Source organism: Rhinopithecus bieti, unplaced genomic scaffold (assembly GCF_001698545.2).
Source record: "Rhinopithecus bieti isolate Rb0 unplaced genomic scaffold, ASM169854v2 scaffold_8, whole genome shotgun sequence".
Classification (NCBI taxonomy): domain Eukaryota; kingdom Metazoa; phylum Chordata; class Mammalia; order Primates; family Cercopithecidae; genus Rhinopithecus; species Rhinopithecus bieti.
This window is the reverse complement of record NW_016803211.1, coordinates 2,632,006-2,657,438: the sequence shown is the minus strand read 5'-3', so window position 1 is coordinate 2,657,438 and position 25,433 is coordinate 2,632,006. Positions and strand designations below refer to the sequence as shown.

At 38.5% G+C, this 25,433-nt stretch overlaps 1 protein-coding gene across 3 annotated transcripts in view; it reads right to left on the bottom strand.

Annotated features, from left to right (window-relative positions):
• The window catches only part of SPTLC3 (serine palmitoyltransferase long chain base subunit 3), a 176,120-nt gene that overhangs the window by 120,825 nt on the left and 29,862 nt on the right, over positions 1-25,433 (bottom strand). For all 3 annotated transcript variants that reach the window (XM_017869248.1, XM_017869257.1, XM_017869265.1), the window contains one exon: positions 14,592-14,777. In XM_017869248.1, coding sequence (XP_017724737.1) covers positions 14,592-14,777 — 186 coding nt within the window. The remainder of the gene's footprint in view (positions 1-14,591; positions 14,778-25,433) is intronic.

Below are 25,433 nucleotides of genomic sequence, written 5' to 3'. Positions count from 1 at the left end.
ATATACTCTTGCACCCAAACTTAGATGTGATTTTGTGTATACTGAATCTTTGCTACCTGTATATAAACTGTGAACTGAAATGCTGCATTGGAGCAGTCTGATAGAACCTCTCTAAAGGGCTACTCTGAGGCTCTAGCCTTCAGTCTATAGTCCTCAGGAAGACTGCTAAATAAAACTAACTTTAATTCTTTAAAACCTTTTTTTTTCTGTAGTTGATAGAAGCAAGATTATTAGCTGAAAGGAGGTACAAGAAGTGTTGCAGGTTTGAGGGGAAAGGGGAAAGTACAAAGTTGCCATTTAGAACAGTCAGTGATAGAGGTCCTAAGTAACAGTGTGATTGGCAGGCAATACCAAGGGCTATGTTGAGGCTAGTGGCCCTGAATTTGAAGGGTGACCAGTCACCATCGGGGTGGGTATCAAGACGAGGCCCTTTCAAAGCCCATGGCATTTAAGATGGATAGAAGAAAGGAAAAGAGAACCTGAGAGAGAAGAGGAGAATGAAAAGATCTTAAAATCAAGGTATTGCAGGCTCCAGGGGTGGAGTTGGGGGTGGGCATGGGGGTGGTAAAAGAGACATTGGAGGCAGTACTGGAGAGAAGAAGCTAGTAATGACGAATGTGTGGGGCAGAACAGCTCATTCCAATGTGCAGCCAAGGTTGTAAAGCATTGATCTGGTATTATCAGCTGTTGATCTGTAACAGTTCACTGCCAAAGTCTACCACAGTAAAGTACAGATGGGCTGAGGCCATCTTTCCTGTAAGGGATAGTAGGAGAGCTGTGCATGTGAAAGGGGATAGACACCTGGAGGTTTCAAGGGATGGCACTGCCTGCATCTGAATGCAGGTGGCAGCCGAATTTCAAATTGAGAACCTTTAGAATAGCAGCACTTCTCAAACTTTAATGTGTGTCTGTATCACCTGAGGATCATGATAAACTAAAGATGCTGGACTGGGTCTGAGAGTTCTAGTAAGCTCTCAGGTGATACTAGCGACATAACCGTGAAATAGCGAAAGAACTAACAACAAATTCCATTTTTGTTTAAGGAGCCTTTACCCATTCCTATGCATAGGCTAGGATAATTTTAGAGCACTGAAATAAAACACAAAAACAGCGATCATGTAGTTTTTTTGAAATTAACTCTGGGATTAAAAGGGAGATATGTAAACAACTATGTTTTGTTAAAGATTTATAGGAGGGTTGTGACCTGGCCGAGACCAAAAAGTTCTCAACCTCCACAGACCCTTGGCTGGTGCCCAGACGTCTATAGTCTTTGGTCACCTCTTGATCACAGCCCCTTTGTCTTCCCTCTGCCCTTAACATAGAGACTGAAATTTGTTTTGACGGTTGGTTCTTTGGGACATTCGTTTACCATCTTCTTGGTTTGCTGGGTCTTCGAAATAAGGTCACCTTCCTTGCTCCAACTCCATGTCTCTCAACTTATTGGCTGTCATGTGATGAGCAGAATGAATTTGGACTTGGTTACAGAAGGACCAACATGTGATCTCAGACTAGCAGCACTGGCTTCACCTGGGAACTTGTTTACAGCTACAGAATCTTGGGTCCACCTAAAACTATTGAAGCAGAATCTGCATTTTAACATGATTTCCCCAGATAATTTGTGGGCATGGTGAAGTTTGAGAAGCAGTGCTCTGAAACACTGATTTGCAATTTTATATGTGGATGAGAATCACTTGGAAAGTTAGTTTGACCAGCCCTCCGCTCTGCCCCACCTCCCACTAGTCAGGTTGCATCACAAAGCAATTAAATCAGGGTATTTGTGAGCAAAGCCTAGGTATTTGTACCTTTTAAAGGTTCTCAGTGATTCCAACGGGTAGCTAAGTCTGCAAAACACTGGTCTAATATTTCGATCCCATAAGTTGCATACTTATTCATCTATTATGTTCCTAGAGATACCCCAATGAAGCTTTGAGTTTTGGATCCAAGCAGGTCCATACAGGAAGACCAGTGCCTGGGCTGTCTGTTTTGGACAAGACCATATCTCATACCCAGTGACCTTAATGGACCTCACCCTTCAGAAGAAAGTTTCTCTGGGCTAATCCTGTTGTATCAGGATGCAAAATAACAAATTATAATTTATCCAAACATTTAGGTATTTGTCCTAAAATTTTCTACAGCTACAGCTTGCTGAACCTGCTTTGTTTTAGGTGGGAATAAAAATCTCTGAATATGGGCCAGAAATGTCTGTGATTTACTTGTATTGGTACTAGGAACTATCCGGATTTAATGTGAACACAGAGTTTGTATTGGGTCCTAGGAACTAGCTGGATTTTATGTGAACACAGAATTATAATTGGTGCCATGTTATCGGGTTTTGCAGAACTTGTTTGATATTGGGACCATAGCAAGTTGAGAAATGTGGACCTGTAGAGTTGGTTGCACTTGAAGTATTTTCTAAGCCTCTGATGATGCTTGACATTAATTGATTATATTTGCTGACATTCTCTTCTGGATTTTACAAAGTTGGACTGTTATATCACTGAAAAAATAAATTATCTAGGGACTTTTGAGAATTTGTGATTCAACTCTGAAGTTGTCTTTTACTAAAACAAAGAGATATTCTTGGCCCAAAACTGAAGAGTCAAATTTAAGCAAAATATTTAAACTTTGCATCTTGTCCTTTTGTTAGGATCTACTGATTGTTAGTGCAGTCTAACCTGAGCTTTTTAGTGCTGTCTTGGAAGGAGATTTTAATTTTTCTATTCTTCTCAGTTAATACTCAAGTGATTCAGATAAAGAGGATGATCAGAACCTTTATGTTTGGGAGCCAATTTCAGAATAATTGAGCTAGAAATAAAAAGAAGGAGAAATTAAATAGAGATAAGTTTGGGCAACATGTTAATTTGAATGGAAGGCTGTATGAGACAAGTCATCATAGAGAAAGAAAATAGTGAAAATGGATTAATAAATAATTATATTTGATTAACAAAAAGGAAGAAGAGTAAATGAGTAAAGGTGAATATAAGAACATTCATTCATGATCTTTTAAAAAATCATAATTGTTATTTTCCACCATCACTTCATGAATGCATTCTCTTTTCTGGTGTCATTTTGCTCATGGCTGGCTTGTCATGTGGGGCAGTATATTCTGCACTCCCAGTGACCAACTTTTAGAATAGAATAATGCTCATTTCTGTTGAGAAGAATGAAATGTCATTGGAAATAGGATGTTCCATGATTTGAGCAAGAGAATTAAAAATGTGCATCAGACAGCTTATTTACAGAAAGCAAGGATACTATCAGACGTATGGGACTGGGGATGGTATTAAAAGATTAAAGGGGGCCAGGTACTGTGGCTCATGCCTGTAATCCCAGCACTTTGGGAGGCTGAGGCAGGCGGATCATAGGGTCAGGAGTTCAAGACCAGTCTGGCCAACATAGTGAAACCCTGTCTCTACTAAAAATACAAAAATTAGCCAGGCATGGTGTTGCATGCTTGTAGTCCCAGCTACTCGAAAGGCTGAGGCAGGAGAATCACTTGAACCTGGGAGGTGGAGGTTGCAATGAGCCGAGATTGCACTACTATACTCCATCCTATTTGACAGAGTGAGACTCCATCTCAAAAAAAAAAAAAAAAAAGAAAAGAAAAAAAAAATAGAAGAAGATTAAAGGATGGGCTGGGTGCGGTGGCACTTTGGGAGGCCAAAGTGGATGGATCACTTGAGGTCAGGAGTTTGAGACCAGCATAGGCAACATGGCAAAACCCTGTCTTTACCAAAAATACAAAAAAATTAGCCAGGTGTGGTGGCACGTGCCTATGGTCCCAATCACTCGGAAAGCTGAGGTGGGAGGATCACTTGAGCCCAGGAGGTGGAGGTTTGCAGTGAGCTGAGATTGCATCACTCTGCCTGGGTGACAGAGTGAGACTCTGTCTCACCAAAAAAAAAAAAAAAAAAAAAAATTTGAAGGGTCTGTCTATAGATAGGGTTGGGAAATCAAGTCCCATCAGAAAGATAGTGACTGCAGTTAATTAGAACCTGTCACTCTGAAATGCTAGAAGTCTCTAAAGGGGCACAAATGGAACAAATAATAAAAGGTATGCCATGTGAAAGGCACATTTACCAACATGAGTCTATTGACTATTGCTCTGGACCTCACAGAGATCAGATAGGATGGAAACCATTTATTTTGTAAAGAAAAGTAAATTATTAATTTACTCAATGCAATGCCTTTCTCCTGTGGGGCGGTTCGAGCAGTTCTTGTAGCAACAGGGGCAAGTGTTGAAGTGCAGGCTGCCATTTGATGTACATAGCCCATCGTTCAGAGCTGATGCATCCATTCCCCTAGTTGCTAGGAACATTGGATGCTTACAACTCTATGAGGATTGCCTGGGTCTGAAGGGATCTTCCAAGATCCCTGGTGGCAGCTTCTATCAGTGAAGGAGTCAAAAGATCTAGCCCCCTTCCCTCAACTCAGATGACTCTTGAAAGGCCCTCCCATCTCCCGAACTCCTTGTGGGATTTGTTGAGGCCTTTGCTGGGTCTGCATCATCTCAATTCACTCCATCCCCTCTTTCCTTTCCAACTCCTCTCTCTCCTGAGCCATGCCATTTCCTTCTCTGCCTCACAGGTGCTGATCCCAGGAGCACACCCTAATAACCTTCCTGCATTCAGGCCACCATCTCAGAGTAGGCTTCCTAGGAAACAACTTTTCATGGGTATTTTTTTTTCCTGATAAAATGTAAGAAATTCCTTTAGAAAAGACAAGAAGATTAGACCTGCTGGTTTAATAGAGCAAATACGTTGAAAGGTTAGAAAATAGATTGCAGGTCTGAAGCCTAAGCCTTCCAAGAAATGCCACACCTGAGAAATTTACATTTGATTTGGCCTTTGTCTCAGTGCTCTGAAATGTACTGATTTATTATGCATTAGTTACTTGTACCTGGGGAGCAGGCAGATTGGTGACAAGTACTCTAGAACAATGCAGCTGGTGGGGGGAGGGGCCATGGAGATCATTGTGAGAATGCCCAAGGAGAATTCCCCTTCAAATCCCATTTTCCCAGTTACATTATCAGCTCTGCTAGGACCAGGGAAACCTGCATCTCTGGAAGCATACTGAGTTGTCTCCTACTTGATTTAACTGTTTCTTTATCCTTTATAACTCAAGAACCTTTATGTCCTCAAAGCTGTCTGTGGCCATCATTTTACCAACAGAACCATTTCATTGTGATGGATGTGATGTTGCTATCCACGTATCTGCCCAAACTAGAATTTGAGATTCCCCTATTTTCCTCCTTCTATCTTATCTTCTGTACATTCAGCCACCAAGACTTGTTGATACCTCCTAAATATTCTCTATGATTAATTTCCTTTTCCTTCCGTCTGCCTCTTTCCTAGTTCAAGCACAAATAATCTCTTTTCTAAACTACTGTTAACTTTTTTTTCTTGTCACTTTGCTTTTCGTCTTGAATTGGGACTCTGTCTCTGAAATCTATTAAATTCTCTGAATTTCTTCACTTTCTTTTCATCCTTTCTCTTTTTTCTCTATGAACTTACCCTGGAAGATGTCTACTTCCCTGGCTTTGATTCCTGTTGACATGCTGAAGATAAACTGAAGATGTTACAATATCCCACTGAGACTTTTTCCAGAGGTCCAGACCTTTAAGTTTAGCTGCCAGTTCTTCAAACTCAACTTGTCAAAAACTGAGTTGACCACTTTCTCCCTCCAACTGGATCTTGCTTCTCTATTATCCATCTCAGTGAATGACACCACCTTCTGCTACGTGTCATAAACTTGGATGTGGTCTTTGAGTTGTCCTTCTCTCTATTTCCCTAGGTCAAATCAACCATCTCTAACTCCACCTCTTAAACATCTCCTGGCCTTTTCTCTTGTCACCACCCCTATTGTCACTACCTTGGTCCCAGGCCAACCATCTCACCTAGATTTTTTTAAACCTGTATATCTGCATCAGCCCCTTAATTTCTTTTTTGATCTCTTAGTTGTCTTTCCACAATCCATTTCTCATAGGGTAGAGAGAATTATCTTTCTGTCTACAAATATGCATTCCTTTGCCTGAAGTCCTTCAATGCTTTCCCATTGTTCTTATAATACATGTCCATGGCTTATTAAAAAACCCATTATAGTCTGGCCCTTGCTTGCCTCTCAGCAATCTTTCTCCCCACATACTCCCACTCTCATTCACACTAGGTCATTGGAATTCCGTGGTTCCTTGAATGCACAATGCTTTCTCTAACCTCTGGACCATCTGGCTCCATATTCTCTCTTCTTAGAGACTCCTTTTCCCTCTTGATTCACCCTTTGCCTTACTGTTTACTCATCAGCGTCTAGATCCCAATTTAGCTTTCTCTTTCACCCAGAAGTTTTCATTAAACACCAAATCAGGTTAGACATTTTTCTTTGCTCCCATGGTGCCCTGTACTTACCTCTGCTTTGTCTTTTAGCAAATTCTACTGCTGTTTTATGATTAGCTTTCTGAGAGCAGGAACTGTGTCTGCCTTGGTTATTCCTATATCTCCAGATCATAGCACAGTGCCTGGCACAAAATATATGCTCAAAAATAATCCAACTTGATTAATGAATTAATGCATGCGTTGGCACAAGCAGTGCCTTCTTTTGAGAATGTTCTCCTTTGCACCTTTGCCAACTTGGCAAACTCCTGCTCACCATTCAAGCCCCAGTATCAATGTTTCTTGAATCCCTAAGGGAGTCACAATCCCTGTGACCCATATCACAATCTTCCCTCTCATCATCTTTTAGGATATTATTTGCTTGTAAGTCTGTTTGCCCACCAGACTTCAAAATCTCTAATGGCAGAAACTGTCTTGTCATCTATGAATATTAGCACCCATTATCTGGTATAGAGCACATGCTCAAATGCTTGCTAAAGGTTGGAGGGATTATAATAATAAAGCTGGGTCTGATTTTTATCTGAAGATGATACATTTAACTTAATATAGTTCCAAATAATTCCACATAGTTTGTTCATGAATGTGTCCTGTAATAAGTGTTTCTCTTACCATGGGTACTAGTTGCTAAATTATAGGATTTTCTCAATTCCTTGAAGTTTGTATCTTACCAATGTTCTTTGTTTAGATGTTTTCAAGTCTCTATCTCATGGAATGATCCATGCCCATATATTATTCTAAACTATTTTTTAGAAAAAAGAGATTCATAACATCATAAATCCTTTGGACCGATTTGGAAAATGCAATGCAGGATCTTTGCAGATGTCTGAATATTTTCTAGGCTGTCCTCCAGTATTGTGCAAAAAAGAGATCATGTAGACTTTTACAGACTAACTATCTAAAGTACCTAGATCAGTGATTCTACACTGTGGGTGATTTTGTGCTCTTTGAGACATTTGGCAATGTCTTGAGGTATTTGAGTTGTCACAGGTATTTATGTGAGTGACAGTGGCTAATCTAATCAGTGGATGCTATTAAAATTCTTTTAAAAAAATTAAAATTCTTTTAAAATTATTTAACAGCCACAGATGCTGTTAAAATTCTTTTTTAAAAAAAAACTTTTGTTCATTAAAAAAATGTTACAAAGGGAAAATACAAGATACAAACTGGCATGTTTATAGGTTGCAGTACACACAATTGACCAATGATTGCATCAAAAGTATATAAAGAACTCTTACAAACCGATAAGAAAAGACAAGTAAAAGTTATGAAAAATATTTCTCAGAAGTGAAAACACACAAGATCAATAAACCTGAGTGATCCAACGTCATTATTAATTAGTAAAATCACACACACGCAGAACAGCACAAAACCAGAATTCAAACCTGGATCCCTCTAATACCAAAATCCAGTCTCTCCACCGCTCTGAGCTCATTCAGCTATTTTTAACCCAAGGATGGTAAGGAAGCTACTTGAGATTATACAGTGCTGCCCAGATATAATGCAAAATTATTCTCTGTATGCCAAATCTTTGCATTATATGGATTTTGTATACAGAGACTTGAATATTGACAAACCTTAAGTGACTAGGAATTGAGGTATTTTATAGAAGATGCTAAAATATATTTCTGAAATTTGCTCCTCTAAGATGGAACAAATATTTTTCCCAAGTCAAATAGTTTTGCATAAATCATTCTTTTAAATTTCTATTTAATTTTGTTATCATTTTTGTTATTTTTCTGTAAGTTATTGGGGTACAGGTGGTATTTGGTTACGTGAGTAAGTTCTTTAGTGGTGATTTGTGAGATTTTGGTGCATACATCACCTGAGCAGTGATACACTGCACCATATTTGTTTTACTTCCAATTATGTGGTCAAGTTAAGAATAAGTGTGATGTGGTGCTGAGAAGAATGTATATTCTGTTGATTTGGGGTGCAGAGTTCTGTAGATGTCTATTAGGTCCACCTGGTCCAGAGCTGAGTTCAAGTCCTGAATATCCTTGTTAATTTTCTGTCTCATTGGTCTGTCTAATATTGACAGTGGGTGTTAAAGTCTCCTGCTATTATTGTGTGGGAATCTAAGTCTTTTTGTAGGTCTCAAAGAACTTGGTTTATGCTTTAATCTGGGTGCTTCTGTATTGGGTGCATGTATATTTAGGATAGTTAGCTCTTCTTTTTGCACTGATCCCTTTACCATTATGTAATGCCCTTCTTTGTCTTTTTTGATCTTTGTCAGTTTAAAGTCTGTTTTATCAGAGACTAGGATTACAACCTCTGCTTTTTTTGCTTTCCATTTGCTTGGTAAATATTCCTCCATCCCTTTATTTTGAGCCTATGTGTGTCTTTGCACGTGAGATGGGTCTCCTGAATACAGCACACCGATGGGTCTTGACTCTTTATCCAATTTGCCAGTCTTTGTCTCTTAATTGGGGTATTTAGCTGGTTTACATTCAAAGTTTATATTGTTATGTGTGAATTTGATCCTGTTATTATGATGCTAGCTGGTTATTTTGCCCATTAATTGATGCAGTTTCTTCATAGTGTCCATAGTCATTACAATTTGTTATGTTATTCCAGTGGCTGGTACCAGTTTTTCCTTTCCATATTTAGTGCTTCCCTCAGGAGCTCTTTTAAGACAGGCTTAGTGGTGACAAAATCTATCAGCATGTGCTTGCTGTAAAGGATTTTATTTCTCCTTTTCTTATGAAGCTTAGTTTGGTTGGATATGAAATTCTGGGTTGAAAATTCTTTCTTTAAGGGTGTTGAATATTGGCCCCCACTCTTTTCTGGCTTGTAGGGTTTCTGCAGAGAGATCTGCTGTTAGTGTGATGGGCTTCCCTTTGTGGGTAACCTGACCTTTCTCTCTGGCTGCCCTCAACATTTTTTTCTTCATTTCAACCTTGGTGAATCTGATGATTACGTGTCTTGGGGTTGCTCTTCTTGAGGAGTATCTTTGTGGTGTTCTCTGTATTTCCTGAATTTGAATCTTGGCCTGTCTTGCTAGGTTGGGGAAGTTCTCCTGGATAATATCCTGAAGAGTGTTTTCCAGCTTGGTTCCATTCTCTCTGTCACTTTCAGGTATATCGATCAAACATAGGTTTGGTCTTTTCACATAGTCCCATATTTCTTGGAGACTTTGTTCATTCCTTTTTATTCTTTTTTCTCTAATCGTGTTTTTACGCTTTAGTTCNGTGTTTTACGCTTTAGTTCATTACTTTGATCTTCAGTCTCTGATATCCTTTCTTCTGCTTGATCAGTTCAGCTATTGATACTTGTGTACACTTCACGAAGTTTTTGTTCTGTGTTCTTCAGCTCCATCAGGTCATTTATGTTCTTCTCTAAACTGGTTATTCTAGTTAGCAATTTGTCTAACCTTTTTTCAAGGTTCTTAGCTTCCTTGTGTTGGGTTAGAACATGCTCCTTTAGCTCCAAGGAGTTTGTTATTACCCACCTTCTGAAGCCTGCTTCTGTCAATTCATCAAATTCATTCTCCGTCCAGTTTTGTTCTCTTGCTGGCGAGGAGTTGTGATCCTTTGGAGGAGAAGAGGCGTTCTGGTTTTCAGCCTTTTTTGTGCTGCTTTTTCCTCATCTTCATGGATTTATAAACCTTTGGTCTTCGATGTTGGTGGCCTGCGAATGGGGGTTTTGTGTGGATGTTCTTTTTGTTGATGATGATGCTATTCCTTTCTGTTTGTTAGTTTTCCTTCTAACAGTCAGGCCCCTCTGCTGAAGGTCTGCTGGAGTTTGTTGGAGGTCCACTCCAGACCCTGTTTGCCAATGTTAGTATTGAAATGTGAGATATCATTACTTTCATCATGTTCATTGCCTGGAGGTGTCTCCCAGTCAGGAGGCATGGGGGTCAGGGATCCACTTGAGGAGCCAGTCTGTCCTTTAGCAGAGCTGGAGCGCTGTGTTGGGAGATCTGCTGCTCTCTTCAGGGCCAGGAGGCAGGAACATTTAAATCTGCTGAAGCTGCACCCACAGCTGCCACTTCCCCTAGGTGCCAGGGAGGTCCCAGGGAGATGGGAGTTTTACCTATAAACCCCTGACCGGGATGGTATTTGGTTACATGAGTGAGTTCTTTAGTGGTGACTTGTGAGATTTTGGTGCATATATCACCCGAGCAATATACACTGCCCAGAGAGGAGGAATCTAGAATGGCAGTCTGGCTACAGCAGCTTTGAGTAGCTGCGGTGGGCTTCCGCCCAATTCAAACTCCCCCCGCCCCCCCCAACCCGGCCCGAGGCTTTGTTTACACTGTGAGGGGAAAACGGCCCACTCAAGCCTCAATAATGGTGGATGCCCCTCCTGCCACCAAGCTCAAGTGTCCCAGGTCAACTTCAGACTGCTGTGCTGGCAGCAAGAATTTCAAGCCAGTAGATCTTAGCTTGCTGGGCTCATTGGCAGTGGGATCCGCTGAACTAGATCACTTGGTTCCCTGGCTTTAACGCTCTTCCCAGGGCAGTGAACCGTTCTGTCTTGAGGGTGCTCTAGGTGCCACTGGGGTGTGAAAAAAAACTCCTGCAGCTAGCTTGCTGTCTGCCTAAATGGCTGCCCAATTTTGTGCTTGAAACCCAGGGCCCTGGTGGTGTAGGCACCGGAGGGAATCTCCTGGTCTGTGGGTTGCGAAGACTAGGGGAAATAGTATCTGGACCAGAATGCACTGTTTCTTGTGACACAGTCCTCCACCGCTTCCCTTGGCTAGGCGAGGGAGTTCCCCAACCCCTTGCACTTCCCAGATGAGGCAATGCTACACCCTGCTTCGACTTGCCCTCTGTGGGCTGCACCAACTGTCTAACCAGTCCCAGTGAGATGAGCCAGGTACCTCAGTTGGAAATGCAGAAATCACGTTCCTTCTGCATTGATCTTTCTGGGAGCTGCAGCCCATCTTGCCAGCCACACTGGTTATTTCCTTTCTACTGCTGGGTTTGCATTTGGTTTGTTCAAGTTTCTCTAGTTCCTTGAGGTGTGGCCTTAGAGTGTCTATTTGTGCTCTTTCAGACTTTTTGACGTAGGAGTTTAGGGCTATGAACTTTCTCTTAGCACTGCCTTAGGTTTTGATAAGTTGTGTTATTATTGTCATTCACTTTGAAGAATTTTTTAATTTCCATGTTGATTTTGTTTTTGACCCAGTGCTCATTCAGGAGCAAGTTATTTAATTTCCATGTATTTACAAGGTTTTGAAGCTTCCTTTTGGAGTTGATTTCCAGTTTTATTCCACTGTGGCCTGAGAGAGTGCTTGATATTATTTCAGTGTTCTTAAATTTATTGAGTCTTGTTTTATGGCCTATCATATGGTCTATCTTGGAGAAAGTTCCATGTACTGTTGAATGTGTATTCTGTGGTTGTTGGATGGAATGTTCTGTATATGTCTGTTAAGTCCATTTGTGCCAAGGTATAGTTTAAATCCATTGTATCTTTGTTGACTTCCTGTCTTGATGACCTGTCTAGTGCTGTCAGCGCAGTATTGAAGTCCCCCACTATTATTGTGTTGCTGGCTATCTCATTTCTCAGGTCTGTTAGTAATTGCTTTATAAATTTAGGATCTCCAGGCTGGGCGTGGTGGCTCACACCTGTAATCCCAGCACTTTGGGAGGCCCAGGTGGGCGGGTCACGAGGTCAGGAGATCGAGACCATCCTGGCTAACACAATGAAACCCCATCTCTACTAAAATACAAAAAAAAAAAAAAAAAAAAATTAGCTGGGCATGTTGGCAGGTGCCTGTAGTCCCAGCTACTTGGGAGGCTGAGGCAGGAGAATGGTGTGAACCTGGGAGGCGGAGCTTGCAGTGAGCTGAGATCATGCCACTGCACTCCAGTCTGCGTTACAGAGTGAGACCCTGCCTCAAAATAAATAAATAAATAGATAAATTTAAGATCTCCAGTGTTAGGTGCATATATGTTTAGGACTATGATATTTTCCTGTTGGACAAGGCCTTTTACCATTACATAATGTCCCTCTTTGTTTCTTTTAACCACGGTTGCTTAAAGTTGTCTGATATTAGAATAACTACCCCTGCTCTCTTTTTGGTGTCCATTTGCATGAAATGCCTTTTTCTACCCCTTTACTTTAAGTTTATGTGAGTCCTTGTGTGTTAAGTGAGTCTTCTGAAGGCAGCAGATAGTTGGTTGGTGAGTTCTTACCCATTCTGTGGTTCTGTATCTTTTAAGTGGATCATTTAGGCAATTTACATTCAATGTTGGTATTGAAATGTGAGGTATCTTTACATTCATCATGCTCATTGTTGTCTGTGTACTTTGGGTTTTTTTCTTTTTTGTTTTTGCTTTCTAACTTGTGTGTGTGTGTGTGTGTGTGTGTGTGTGTGTGTTTTAATGGATCCTGTGTGATTTATGCTTTAAAGAAGCTCTGTTTTCCACGATTTGTTTCAATAGTTAGAGCTCCTTTTATCAGTTCTTGTAGTGGTGGCTTGGTATGAATTCTCTCAGCATTTGTTTGTCTGAAGATGACTGTATCTTTCCTTCATATATGATGCTTAGTTTTGCTGTATACAAAATTCTTGGCTGATAATTGTTTTATTTGAGGAGGCTGAAGATAGGGCCCTAATTCCTTCTTAGCTTGTATGGTTTCTGCTGAGAAATCTGCTGTTAATCTGATAGGTTTTCCTTTATAAATTACCTGGTGCTTCTGTCTCACAGCTCTTAAAATGGTTTCCTTTGGATAACCTGATGACAGTGTACCTAGGTGAAGATCTTTTTGTGATGAATTTCCTGGGTGATCTTTGTGCTTCTCGTATTTGCATATCTAGGTTTCTAGCAAGACCAGGGAAGTTTTCCTTGATTATTCCCCCAAATTTGATTTCCAAGCTTTTAGAATTCTCTTATTCCTCAGGATCACTGATTATTCTTAGGTTTGGTTGTTTAACATAATCCCAGACTTCTTGGAGGTTTTGTTCATATTTTCTTATTCGTTTTTCTTTGTCTTTGTTGAATTGGGTTAATTCAAAGACCTTGTCTTTAAGTTCTAATTTCTTTCTTCTACTAGTTCAATTCTATTGCTGAGACTTTCCAGAGCATTTTGCATTTCTAAAAGTGTGTCCAAAGTTTTCTTTAATTTTTGTTGTTTTTACTTTAAGTCATCTATTTCCTTGAATATTTCTCCCTTCACTTCTTGTATCATTTTTTTTTGCATTTTCTTGCATTGGGCGTTGCCTTTCTCTGGCCTCTCCCTGATTAGCTTAATAACCTCCTGAATTCTTTTTCAGGTAAATCAGGGATTTCTTCTTGATTTGGATCCATTTTTGGTGAACTAGTGTGATATTTTGGGGGGTGTTATAGAGCCTTGTTTTGTCATATTACCAAGGTTGGTTTTCTGGTTCCTTCTCATTTGGGGAGGCTCTGTCAGAGGGAAGGTCTAGGGCTGAAGACTGTTGTTCAGATTCTTTTGTCCCACAGGGTGTTCCCTTGATGTATTATTCTCCCCCTTTTCCTATGGACGTGGCTTCATGTGAGCTGAACTGCCGTGATTGTTGTCTCTCTTCTGGGTCTAACCACCCACCGAGTCTACCTGGCTCCAGACTGGTACTGGGGTCTGTCTCCACAGAGTCCTGTGATGTGAACCATCTATGGGTCTGTCAGCATTAGATACCAGTGCCTGTTCCAGTAGAGGTAGTGGAGGGTGCAATGGACTCCATGAGTATCCTTAGCTTTGGTGGTTTAATGCTATAGTTTTCAGATGCTGTTAAAATTCTTACAATGCCCAAAGAATTGGTTCAAAATATTAATAGTGTTAAAGGTGAGAAATCAGATTTAGATGAAATAAAAATGTCCCAGTTCACTCAAATGCACTTTCCTTTTCAGGATAGAGCATAAATAATACCCAACTTACAACTAGAAGACCAAAGTACAGTCCCACCCAGGAGCTCTTGCTCTTATATTTTGATGTTTTTATTTTCAAAATTATATTTTAATATCTATCTCATGGGGTTGTTACAGAAATTAAATATTATAAGGTATGGGAAAAGCCTTAGTTCAGTATCTGGCAAATAGTAGTTGCCCATGAGATGTTTGTAAAAACAGGTCCATAAACCCATGGGGAATGGGGTTTAGGAGGTGGAGATGAATGAAATTTACACTGAATAGTTCCTGAGCACCTCATGCTTTCTAGGATCTGCACCTGTATCACCACTTCTGAGAACACTTTAGAGAGTAGTAGGCATTGACAAAGATCCAGGGAGGTGTGCATACTTACTCTTTGTTCTTTTCGTTCCACGGCTGCATTGCATTTTTCTATTCCCCAGTTTCTCAAAAAGTCTCTGAGATAGCCAAACAGGGTTCCAATTCCATATCCCATGTAAGTGAAAACCATAACATGAAGGGGTGCTTCTTCAAAGGATTCAACAATGAGCTTATCATAAAAATGTGTCTTCCCATTTTGCTGAAAACACAAAAGAAAATCCAAGGTTAGCATTCTCCTGTTACAAATATACTATGATACTTAAAACTGTGAACTTTCAACCCTTTAAATTCCAAAGGCCATATTTAAGATTGTAAAGAAATTAGAAACTGATCATTGAAGAGGGAAATCAAAAATTCAAACTTTATTTTACAAGCCATAGTAACATAATTGATTCAAGCGAAAGTTCTCAACAGAAACTCAAACCACTGGGTGAAGAGTTAATGAGGAAGAGCGTGTTTGCAAGTTGCTAAAGTATAACCCCATAGCTTACTTCCTAATCACAAACTTGGGGTCATTACCTTAACCAGGTGATCAAATTATATCACAAGTGTTGGAACAAGCAGTCACTCTACACTCCCGTTATGTGTAATATTCAATACACAGCAAACCTATGAAATATTTAACCTGAACTTAGTCAAGCTCTTATGTTTAACTTCCATTTTACAAGAAACACTAGCCTAAAGGAACGTGGTAAATGACCTTATGTGAAAACAATCAGATAATCCAGAATGTAGAACTTTCTATAGGACAACTGTCCTGATCTTTTTAAAAAGTCATTTCTGATAAAAGAAGGGTGGACGAGAGGACTTAAGGGAAACAAGTAAATCCAGTGTGTGTTCCTTCATCAAATTCTGTTTTCTTTCTGTAATTTTGTGTGAAAACCAGGTGAAAGACAAACTTTGAACAACTGTGGAAATCCAAATGAGGACCATATATATATCTTATTAAAAAATTATTAATTTCGTTAGGGAAGATAGAGATATTTTTAGTTATATCATGGAATGTTTTAATCTTTATAGATGCATGCTGAAGTATTAAGGGGCAAAGCATTATAATAGCTGTAGTTCTCTTTAAAGTGGTTTGTCGAAGTTGCATGAAAACATAAAGCAACTTTGAGAAATGTTAACTCTTGAATCTGGATGGAGAGTATATAGGTGTTCATTACATATTTTTTTCAACTCTTCTGTATGCCTGAAATTTTTCACAGTAAAAGTTTTAAAATTGTCTGTTTTATTTCACTTTTCAGTAGAAAGTAGACTTTTAGCACCAAACCATTCTGATGACTGTTTAATTGATTTGCACATAGTAGGTCAAACAACATCTGATCAATTGATTAGTAAATACATATTTCTAATGCTAATATTTAACTGTTTTAGTCCTTAATAAATATTTATACATTCATTTATTGTTTCATTCAATAAACATAAATTAATCTGCAGATTCCCCATTTCTTAATGAGGTGACACACAAAAAATGTTTTGAACACTTGGAATACACAGCTTTTAGTGATTTACAAAAAATTGTCAAATCTCTACTAATATTTGATGTACCAATTTAGCTTATACATATATATGTATTTAGAATGATTTATTATATTAAATCATGTACATTTGAAATACTGTTTTTGCCATTTTCCTAATCTTTGTCATTATAATCAACACAGTTTTCCAGAGCATATTATCTTCATTCCCTCTGCATTGTTTGAGAAGCAGAATTTTTGGAATCTCTGTGATTTAGTCACTGGAAGTTTTATCCCAAGCCATAAAATAGATGAAAAGCAAATCAGTCTGGTAGATGAATATTTTAAATCGCTACATTGTTATCCTTTAAGAAATTTTTAAAAGCCTTTTTATAGTGATATCTAACATTTGAATTCTTAAGTCAAAACACCACAAAATATTATTAAGATGACTTGCTTCCTTATTTATTTATTATTTCGGGTTACCTCTATAGATACCCCAAACTAACAGTGGTGGATGTTCCTGTCTAGTGTGCCATCGCAAACACTACTTGATGGTATAAAATAATGAAAATGAAAGAGCATTTGTTAATATGCAGTCTTGAGTAAAAGTTATACTCTTGACCTGTATATAGGACATTTGTTGCATGCCTTCCATGAGCAAGCAACATGTTTAGCACTGGGAATTCAATGATGAACAAGACAGACTCCATTCCTACTCCTCCCTCTAACTACGTCCTTACACCAGTCATGTAGGTCTGATGGATGGCTGATCTTGCTATGCTATTTTAGTACAAACCTTTGGCTCCTTTCCTTGGGTCTGTTCTGCACTTGACCTTTGGACTACATTGATCTCCACAATTCCAGGTGACCTCCTGGCCCACTTAAGATCTACCTCCCGCATCTTTCTGCATCACAGGGACATAAAATTGGTTTCCTTGTCGGATTTGTCCAGACTCTAGCAAAAGGGACTCAGAGTCTCATGAAGGAAGACATGTCGGAACTTTTAAACTGATTAGATATGAAGTCAAGGAAGAGGAGAAAGAAAACTATCTGCAAGAAGCAGTATAATATTCTTGATAAGAAGAAATAAGGATTTGGAAGGAGGGCCGCTTTTTGGAGAGAAGACATGATGAGTCTGTACAGAATGTGCTAATTTGGGGGTAGTAATTGCCTGCATAAATTCCCAGAGCACTGAGGAACGTAGGAGAAAAGAAAGACCCTGACTGAGTCAATTACTATGGACCACAGTTTAAGTCATGGTTGAAGGTGAATAAGGCACAAATCGTAAAGAGGGAAGAGTAGTAAGCTTGGGACAGAATTTGTGGACACAGTGCTTTTTTGGGTACCACAGAAGAAAAAGAGCGAATAAAGAGAACCCAGTGTAGGTGACCTCAGAACCTTAATTTAACCTGCTCACAAATTAACCCCTTTGGCTGACTTAGAGAATGGCTAAGTTATGTGGGTGTATATAAAGACAGAAAATGTGAGGACATTCAAGTCTAACCCATGGCAATCAGCAGGTTTTCTCTTTTTCCTTTCCTGGACCCATCTTCATTTCTGAGCTTCGCATGTAACCAAATCAAATGGCACTTTTCTCTTGAAATCCATAGGCAGTTTCTGCTTGAACTGGCTCTGAGGCAACCCTGCACCGTACATCACAGATAGTCTACCTAGATGCAAATAAAACCCTCAGTTGGTTGCACAGACTGGGCCTATATGTAACTATTTATTTGCCCCTGTGACTTGTTCTGAAAGAAAGTAATAAAACGAAGGAGAAAATTTCAACAATGTTCATCAGCTCAAACCAGTATCTACTGTCCTCTCATGTAAATAGATACATTTTTAATTTAATGTCACTTAATTAATTTTATTTGGCAGAGGAAAAATGAGATACCTTCACAGAGAAAAAAGTTTTCTGGAAATGTATTGGTCTCCTTAAAAGATAGCTAGTGACTCACTATATTCTTTTACTTATAATTGAAATCAGTCACACCTCCCAGGAGGAATTCCTTAATCTGTTGTTGGATAGTTACCTTGAAATATAAAATTTCATCCTATCAAAGTAAATGAAGCATAAAATCTTGCTTAATAAGTTTGCATTTATTAAGCACTTGTTATTATTGCAGATAAGCACTGTTATTTGTAATACGCTTTGGCTTGTTCTACCTTTTTTCTTTCACAGCCTTAAAAATAAACAGATCCTGAGCCACAATGCCTACAGTATCAAGTCATTTGGGATACTGTGACATCCTGGGGTTTGTTTACTTCCTGCAGTCTGTCATATCTGGAAATAAACTGGAATATGCAGGGAGCCCTTTACAATTATTCTTCTGTTCAACAGGTAGCTCTTTTACTGGCTGTCCTAGGCTAACATTAGAGGAGATATGAAATCAATAAATACAGTATGTTTCCCCCAGAATCGATAGTGAAATAGGGTGTGTGTGTGTGTGTGTGTGTGTTTGTGGTAGGGACACAAATGACCATAACACAGAGCAAAATGTGAATGTCATAGGATGATGCAAATGAAGGGACCACATCCCACTGGGTGATCAGGAGTGATTCCTGAGGAGGTTGAACTGGAGCCTCGTGTTGCTGGGTGGTCGAGCATAACAATGAAGATGATTTGCTCAGGGGTCAGACTTTCCTTTGCTGACTGTGTGATCTTGTGAAAGTCACTTAATTTTTCGAGGACTCAAATGTCTCCAGTGCAAAGTGGGGCTAGTAAAGGTCATTTTGAAAATTAAGTGAGATAATATATGCAGGTTACCTGCCACAACACAAAAACTCATTAAGTGTTATGATTTTTGTTAAATATTCTGAATAGAGATGATAGATGACAACTATTAGAATGGATAATGCTGCTTTTAGAGACATATTTGAGAAAAAAGAGAAAGACAATATTTAGTTCTGTCATATATATTGACCAAGGGTATATGGCTTCCTTGCTGGATTTGTCCAAACTCTAGCAAAAGGGACTGAGAGTCTCACGAAGAAAGACACAAGACCAAGGATATACATTGACCTAGGATATATTGATCAAGAATATAATGTATCAGCCGGGCACAGTGGCTCACGCCTGTAATCCCAGCACTTCGGGAGGCTGAGGTGGGTGTATCACCTGAGGTCAGGAGTTCAAGACCAGCCTGGCCAACATGGTGAAACTCTGTCTCTACTAAAAAATACAAAAATCAGCTGGATGTGGTGGCGGGCGCCTGTAATCCCAGCTACTCAGGAGGCTGAGATAGGGAGAATTGCTTGAACCCGGGAGGCAGAGGTTGCAGTGAGCCAAGATTGCGTCACTGCACTCCAGCCTGGGCGACAGAGCAAGACTCCATCTCAAAACAAAACAAAACAAAACTAAACAAAAAAGAAATAAGAAAAAAGAATATAATATGTCAATACCTAGGGAGAAGAGGGAGAATGAGGGTCCTCTAAGGAAACAGCAAGTGGGAGAGGGAGGAAGAGGTAAGAGATTGAAGAGTGATACAAAGTTGAGATACTGAAGTTCAACAAGACCATTGTATGTGGGGACTCTCACAAGAAAACTTGAGTAAGTAATTTTATCAACCTGTTATCCCTGTAGTTTTATCAGACTGCAGGTACTTAAGGAGAGAGAGAATGTGAAGGCAATGGGACAGGGAGCTGAGACGACTTATTAAAGAAGTGTAGTGGTAGGGAAGAGGACAGAGAGAAGGTGGTGGCTTTGGTTACTAACAGTGAGAGGAGTTCCTTATTTTGCAATAAAGAAATACTGAGTGTATATAGGAGCTTAGAAAAATATTTAATAGATTAAGCAAAATTATAGAAAAAGGTAAGAGACAGTACAATTCCTGGAACACGACCCCTGGAGGGATACAGGATGAAGAGCACATGTGACTGTCCTGACCACAAGGACACAGACTATCTCAGTAGCACTTTGAAAAATGTGTGGTGCAGTCACTTCTTGTGCTCTAGCTCTTTAGGGTATGATACAAAAGGATGAGCAAATCTAAAACCAACTTAATGCTGCAAATTCACCATCCATTGACAAACAGACTTTTGTTCTCAGAATGAGGCAGCCCATGCAACATGACACATTCCATTACACTGCTGGGTTAGTCATTGAAAAGAAAAGTCAGGATGAGGATGAGGGGAAAGAGGAGGCTTTCAGGAGTTAGTTGCTATACAAGGGCAGGAAGGTTGGGGATAAGATTGGCTCAGGGAGGACGAAATGGCAAAGGAAATCTAGAGCACTGGAGCTAACGAGAGGGCCATGTTCCTTTCTGAAATGGAATGTATTTGGGGTTTTCCACATCATGACCAAGATTGGCATAGATCCCTCTCTGAGGGAGAACACCTTCTTCCAAGGTGTTCCAAGGACATTGGTGTTTAAGAATAAATCTCTGCCTACATTGTAGCAGTTAGGTTTTGAGTAGAGAAACAGGACCACTGTGAGTGTTACAGAGTAAGAGATTTACTTTAAACATTATATGGTGTTCAAACATGGAAGCTGGTTAAAAATCTATGGAAGGTAAATCATTTCCCTGCTGGTGGCATAAAGAGCTTCAGAGATCACCTTCACAGTAGAAATAAAGCACGACTGGTAAAATTATAAAAATATAAATTTTTAAAGTATTTGGACATTGTCTTAAGGGCATATAGCAAATGAAGAAATATTGATTTAAGGAAATACACTAAATATCAAAAAAGAACACTGAGAGTCTGTGGCATTGACCTACTCTCTCCCTTTACCTCCCAGTTCAGCAAGTAAAAACATTCTACTTTGATCAGGTGGCCAAGAAGATGAGGCTTCCTGTCCCCTGCTTCAGGCAAGGGTTATGGTATTTCTTTGAGAGGGGCAAGCCACCATCTTTTCTTATCACTCTCAGTTCTGTTTTGCAGAGGCTAAATTCTGTGCAAGTGTGGCTGAGAGGTTGAGAGTTTGTTTCCTCTAATGAACACCCACTCCTAGGGTAGAGACTCTGTATCAGACATGGCATGCTAGGAATACTGGGGCCCCAATTACCCTTCCTCCAGCACATTAGCAGGATAGAGGTTCCATGGTGGAAGAGGAAAGCCAAGAAAACCAGAAGGTATTGCCCCACTTAAAGCCACCATCCTTTCCCTAGCTCTGAAGCAGTGACTCATTGGCTTTGTCCAGCGGGAGAGAGAACTCCAGAGCATTCCCTAAGATAACTTATTTTATTTGGTACAAAGAGTAGGGAAGTTCAAGATTAAAGGGTGCTCTGGAAAACAGTGGAGATTCTGGTGGCAAGCACTTTAAAAGAGACTGGTAGCTCCGTAAAAGCAACAAGCTAATCTTTATGTAGGTAGTTTAGTCAGAGAAAACCAGGGAAATTGACAGCTATGAAGAGCCCTCTTAGGATCAGAATAAACTTCAAAGGCTAAACACACCAAGGATCATGAATTTAATTGCATCAGATTGTGAAACAATTTATGCCCCAGGGCACTGTCAAAACCAATAGAGCAATCAGGCAGCAAGTAGTGGAGACTCACCTTTGGGAGCGATACCAACAGAGGAAGATAGCTTTACACAGTGATTTGGGAAAGGCACAGTCATACAGAAGCTTTCTAAAACCACTGTCATTTCAACGACATGCTGAAGTCTGCACTCTCTAAGGGGCAACCTTAGAGGTTTTACACTGTGAGGTAAATACACTTTATGAAAATAGCTCATCTAAGTCACTAAAAAAGAAGCCAACACAACAAAGACAATCCTCTGGTGGGGGCGGGGGATTGGGCAGTGATTAGTATTCAGAGTTGCTACAGTTTATTTCAAATGTTCAGTTTTAGGCCAAAAATATGAGTCATGTAAAGAAACAGAAAAATGTGGTCTACATAAGAACAACAGATATTGCTTATGAGAAGGACCAAGATGTTGGACTTAGTAAATACTGCCACATGGCTGTTACAAATATATATGAAGAACTAAAAAAACCATGTTAAAGGAGTAAAAGAAGGTATGATGACAATGTCTTATCAAATAGAAAAATTTATAAAGAATAGAAATTACAATAAAAAGAACCAAATGGGAATTCTGAAATTGAAAAGTGTAATAACAGAAACAAAACTTACTAGAGGGGTTCAATAGCAGATTTAAACTGGAAGACCAAAATTTAGAAAACTTTAAGATAGAGAAGGGGAATTTATACAATACAAAATACAAACAAACAAAAAGCCAGAGGAAAAAAATGAAGACAAGTGAACAAGGTCTCTGAAACATGTGGGATACCATTGAGTACACCAACATACACACAATATGAGTGTTAGAAAGAGAGGAGAGAAAAAGGAACAGAACAAACATTTCAATAAGTATTGGCTGGAAACTCCCCAAATTTGATGAAAAACATTAATCATACCTATGGAAGCTTAATGATATCCAATTGAATAAAGGCAAAGAGATCTGTTATCAGACATATTATAGTAAAAATGTTAGAGACAAAGAGAAAATCTTAAAAGCAGCAAGAGCCAAACAACTGATCACATAAAAATGAACCCCAATAAGGTGAACAGCTTTCTTCTGAGTAGAAAAAAAGGAAGCCAAAAGGCAGTGGGATGACATATTCAAAATGCAGAAGTATTTTAAGAAGTCAACCAATAATCTTATGTTGGCAAAACTAGCCTTCAAAAATGAAAGCAAAATAAAGACATTTCAGGATAAACAAAAACTGAGAGAATCTGTTAATAGCAGACCCACCTTACAAGAAGTACTAAAGGCAGGTCTTCAGACTGAAAGCAAGTGACTTCAGACAATAATTCAAGTCCAAACAAAAAAAAAGTGGGGGGCACAGGCGAAGGTGATTATGAAATTATAAAAGTGGCTCACGCCTGTAATCCTAACATTTTGGGGGGCTGAGGCAGGTGGATCATGAGGTCAGGAGATCAAGACCATTCTGGCCAACATAGTGAAACCCTGTCTCTACTAAAATACAAAAGTATTAGCAGGGTGTGGTGGTGTGCGCCTATGGTCCCAGCTACTTGGGAGGCTGAGGCAGGGGAATTGCTTGAACCTGGGAGGCGGAGGTTGCTGTGAGCTGAGATTGCACCACTGCTCTCCAGCCTGGAGTCAGAGCAAGACTCCATCAAAAAAAAGAAAAAAAAGTATAAATACACATTTCTTCCCTTCCCTTTACTACTATTACATAATTTTAAAAGAAATTATATAAAACAATATGTATAAATTAATTGTCGAACTTATATATATAGACATATATTATGCAAAAACAGCACAAAGAAATTGGATGTAAGCAAAACTATATTGAATTAAGGAAATTATACAACATGGCAATTAGAGTCCACAGCAACTAATGAATAAAACCAGAAATGTTAAATAGGAAGGGAAATAAGAAAGTTGATTTAACAAACTCTTTCTCAATATGTATACACACACACACACACACACACACACGAACATGCATACACATATATTTGGCATCCTTTCTTTTCCAGCTTCTTAAAAAAGACATAAAATTGTACAACACAGTATTTATAAGATTGTACTGTTGATTTTATAAATATATAGATGTCATAACAATAACAGCATAAAAGGAAAAGTAGGCTATACAGAAGTAACATTTCTATGTATCACTGGATTTAAGTTTGTATAAATTTGAAGTTGATTTTGGTACATTAACATAGGTATGGTAAGCCCCACAGCAACTAAGAAAACTCAAAAAAGTGAAAAATTATTAAAATAATGAAAAATCCTACTAGAAAATATTCACTTAAAACACAGAATAAAGCACTAAACTAAGAAGGGATAAACAAAAGGACATGAGATATACAGAAGGCAAAAAGCAAAAATACATAAATGAAACTATCTCAATTATAACAGAAGATGTGAATGGATGAAAGGATCCAATCAAGTGCAGATTGTCAAACTGGATGAAAACAAAATCAAATCTAACTGTAACATGTCTAGAGCAGATACACTTTTGATTCAGAGATGCATACAAGGTAAAAGTAAAAGAATGGAAAAAGATACATCATGAAAACAACACCCATAAGAAAGCTGAAATTGCTAAGATAGTATCAGACAAAATAGATTTTAAAACAAAACTGTTGCTGGAGAGATAGATACTTTATAATAATAAAATGGTTAATTCATTAGGAAGATGTAACAATAATAAACATATATACATCTACCATCAACATCCCAAAATGTTTAAAGTAAAAACTGATAGAAATAAAGAGAGAAGTAGAAAATTTCATAATAATATTAGAGTCTTTAATATGTTACTTTCAATAATGAATAAAATAACTAGGCAGAAGACCAACAAGAAAGTAGAAGACTTGAACAATAGTATAAACCAACTAGACTTCAGAGACATCTATAGAACACTTCTCCCCAAAACAGCAAGTACACATTTTTCTAAAGCGCACATGGAACATTCTGCAGCTAGTCATAAAATAAGCCTCAATAAATGTTAAAGTCTTGAAATTATGCAAAGTATGTTCTCTCCAACCACAATGGAATTAGAAAACAATAACAGAAAAACTGGGAAAATTTACAAATATGAGGAAATTAAACAACATTTCCTAAATAGTAAATGAGTCAAAGAAGAAATCAAGTGAAATTAGAAGACACTTTGAGATAAATAAAAATGAAGACATGTATACCTAAACTTATTAGATACAGCTAAAGCAGTGATTAACAGGACATTTATAGCTCTAATGCCTATATTTTAAAAAGAAAGATCTAAATCAATAACTTATCACCTTATTTTAAGACAATGGAAAAAGTAAAACAAATTAAAGCTAAAGCAAACAGAAAACAATCATAAAATTAGAGTGGAAATTAATGCAATAGATAGCAGAAATAAGCTGGCTTTTCAAATAAATCAACAAAATTAACAAACCTTTGCTTGGATGGACCAAGCAAAAAGAGAAAACAGCCAAATTACTAAAAACAGGAAAGAGGGACATTGCTATTGTCCTTACAGAAGTGACACTGATTATAAGGGAATGCAACAAATAATTATATGTCAACATGTTAGAATTAAGATGAAATGGACACTCTAAGAAAGACACAAAATACAAAAAACCAACTCAATAAGAAGTAGAAAATCTGAATGGACCTGTAAAAATGAAGACATTGAATTAATAATTTGAAACTTCCCACAGAAAAAGTCCAATCCCAGATGTGAATTCTACCAAACATTTAAAGAATTAATGCCTATTCTTTACAAATTCTTCTAAAATATTAAGAAGGAAAAAACACTTCTGAATGCGTTATATGAGCCTTATATTATCCTGGTGACCAAAATTATACAAAGACATCACAGGAAAAGAAAACAGCAGACCAATAATATATCAATGGTGAAATGATTTTTACACACCATGTGGCAGACAGAATACAGCTAATAATGAAGATATACGTATATATATATATA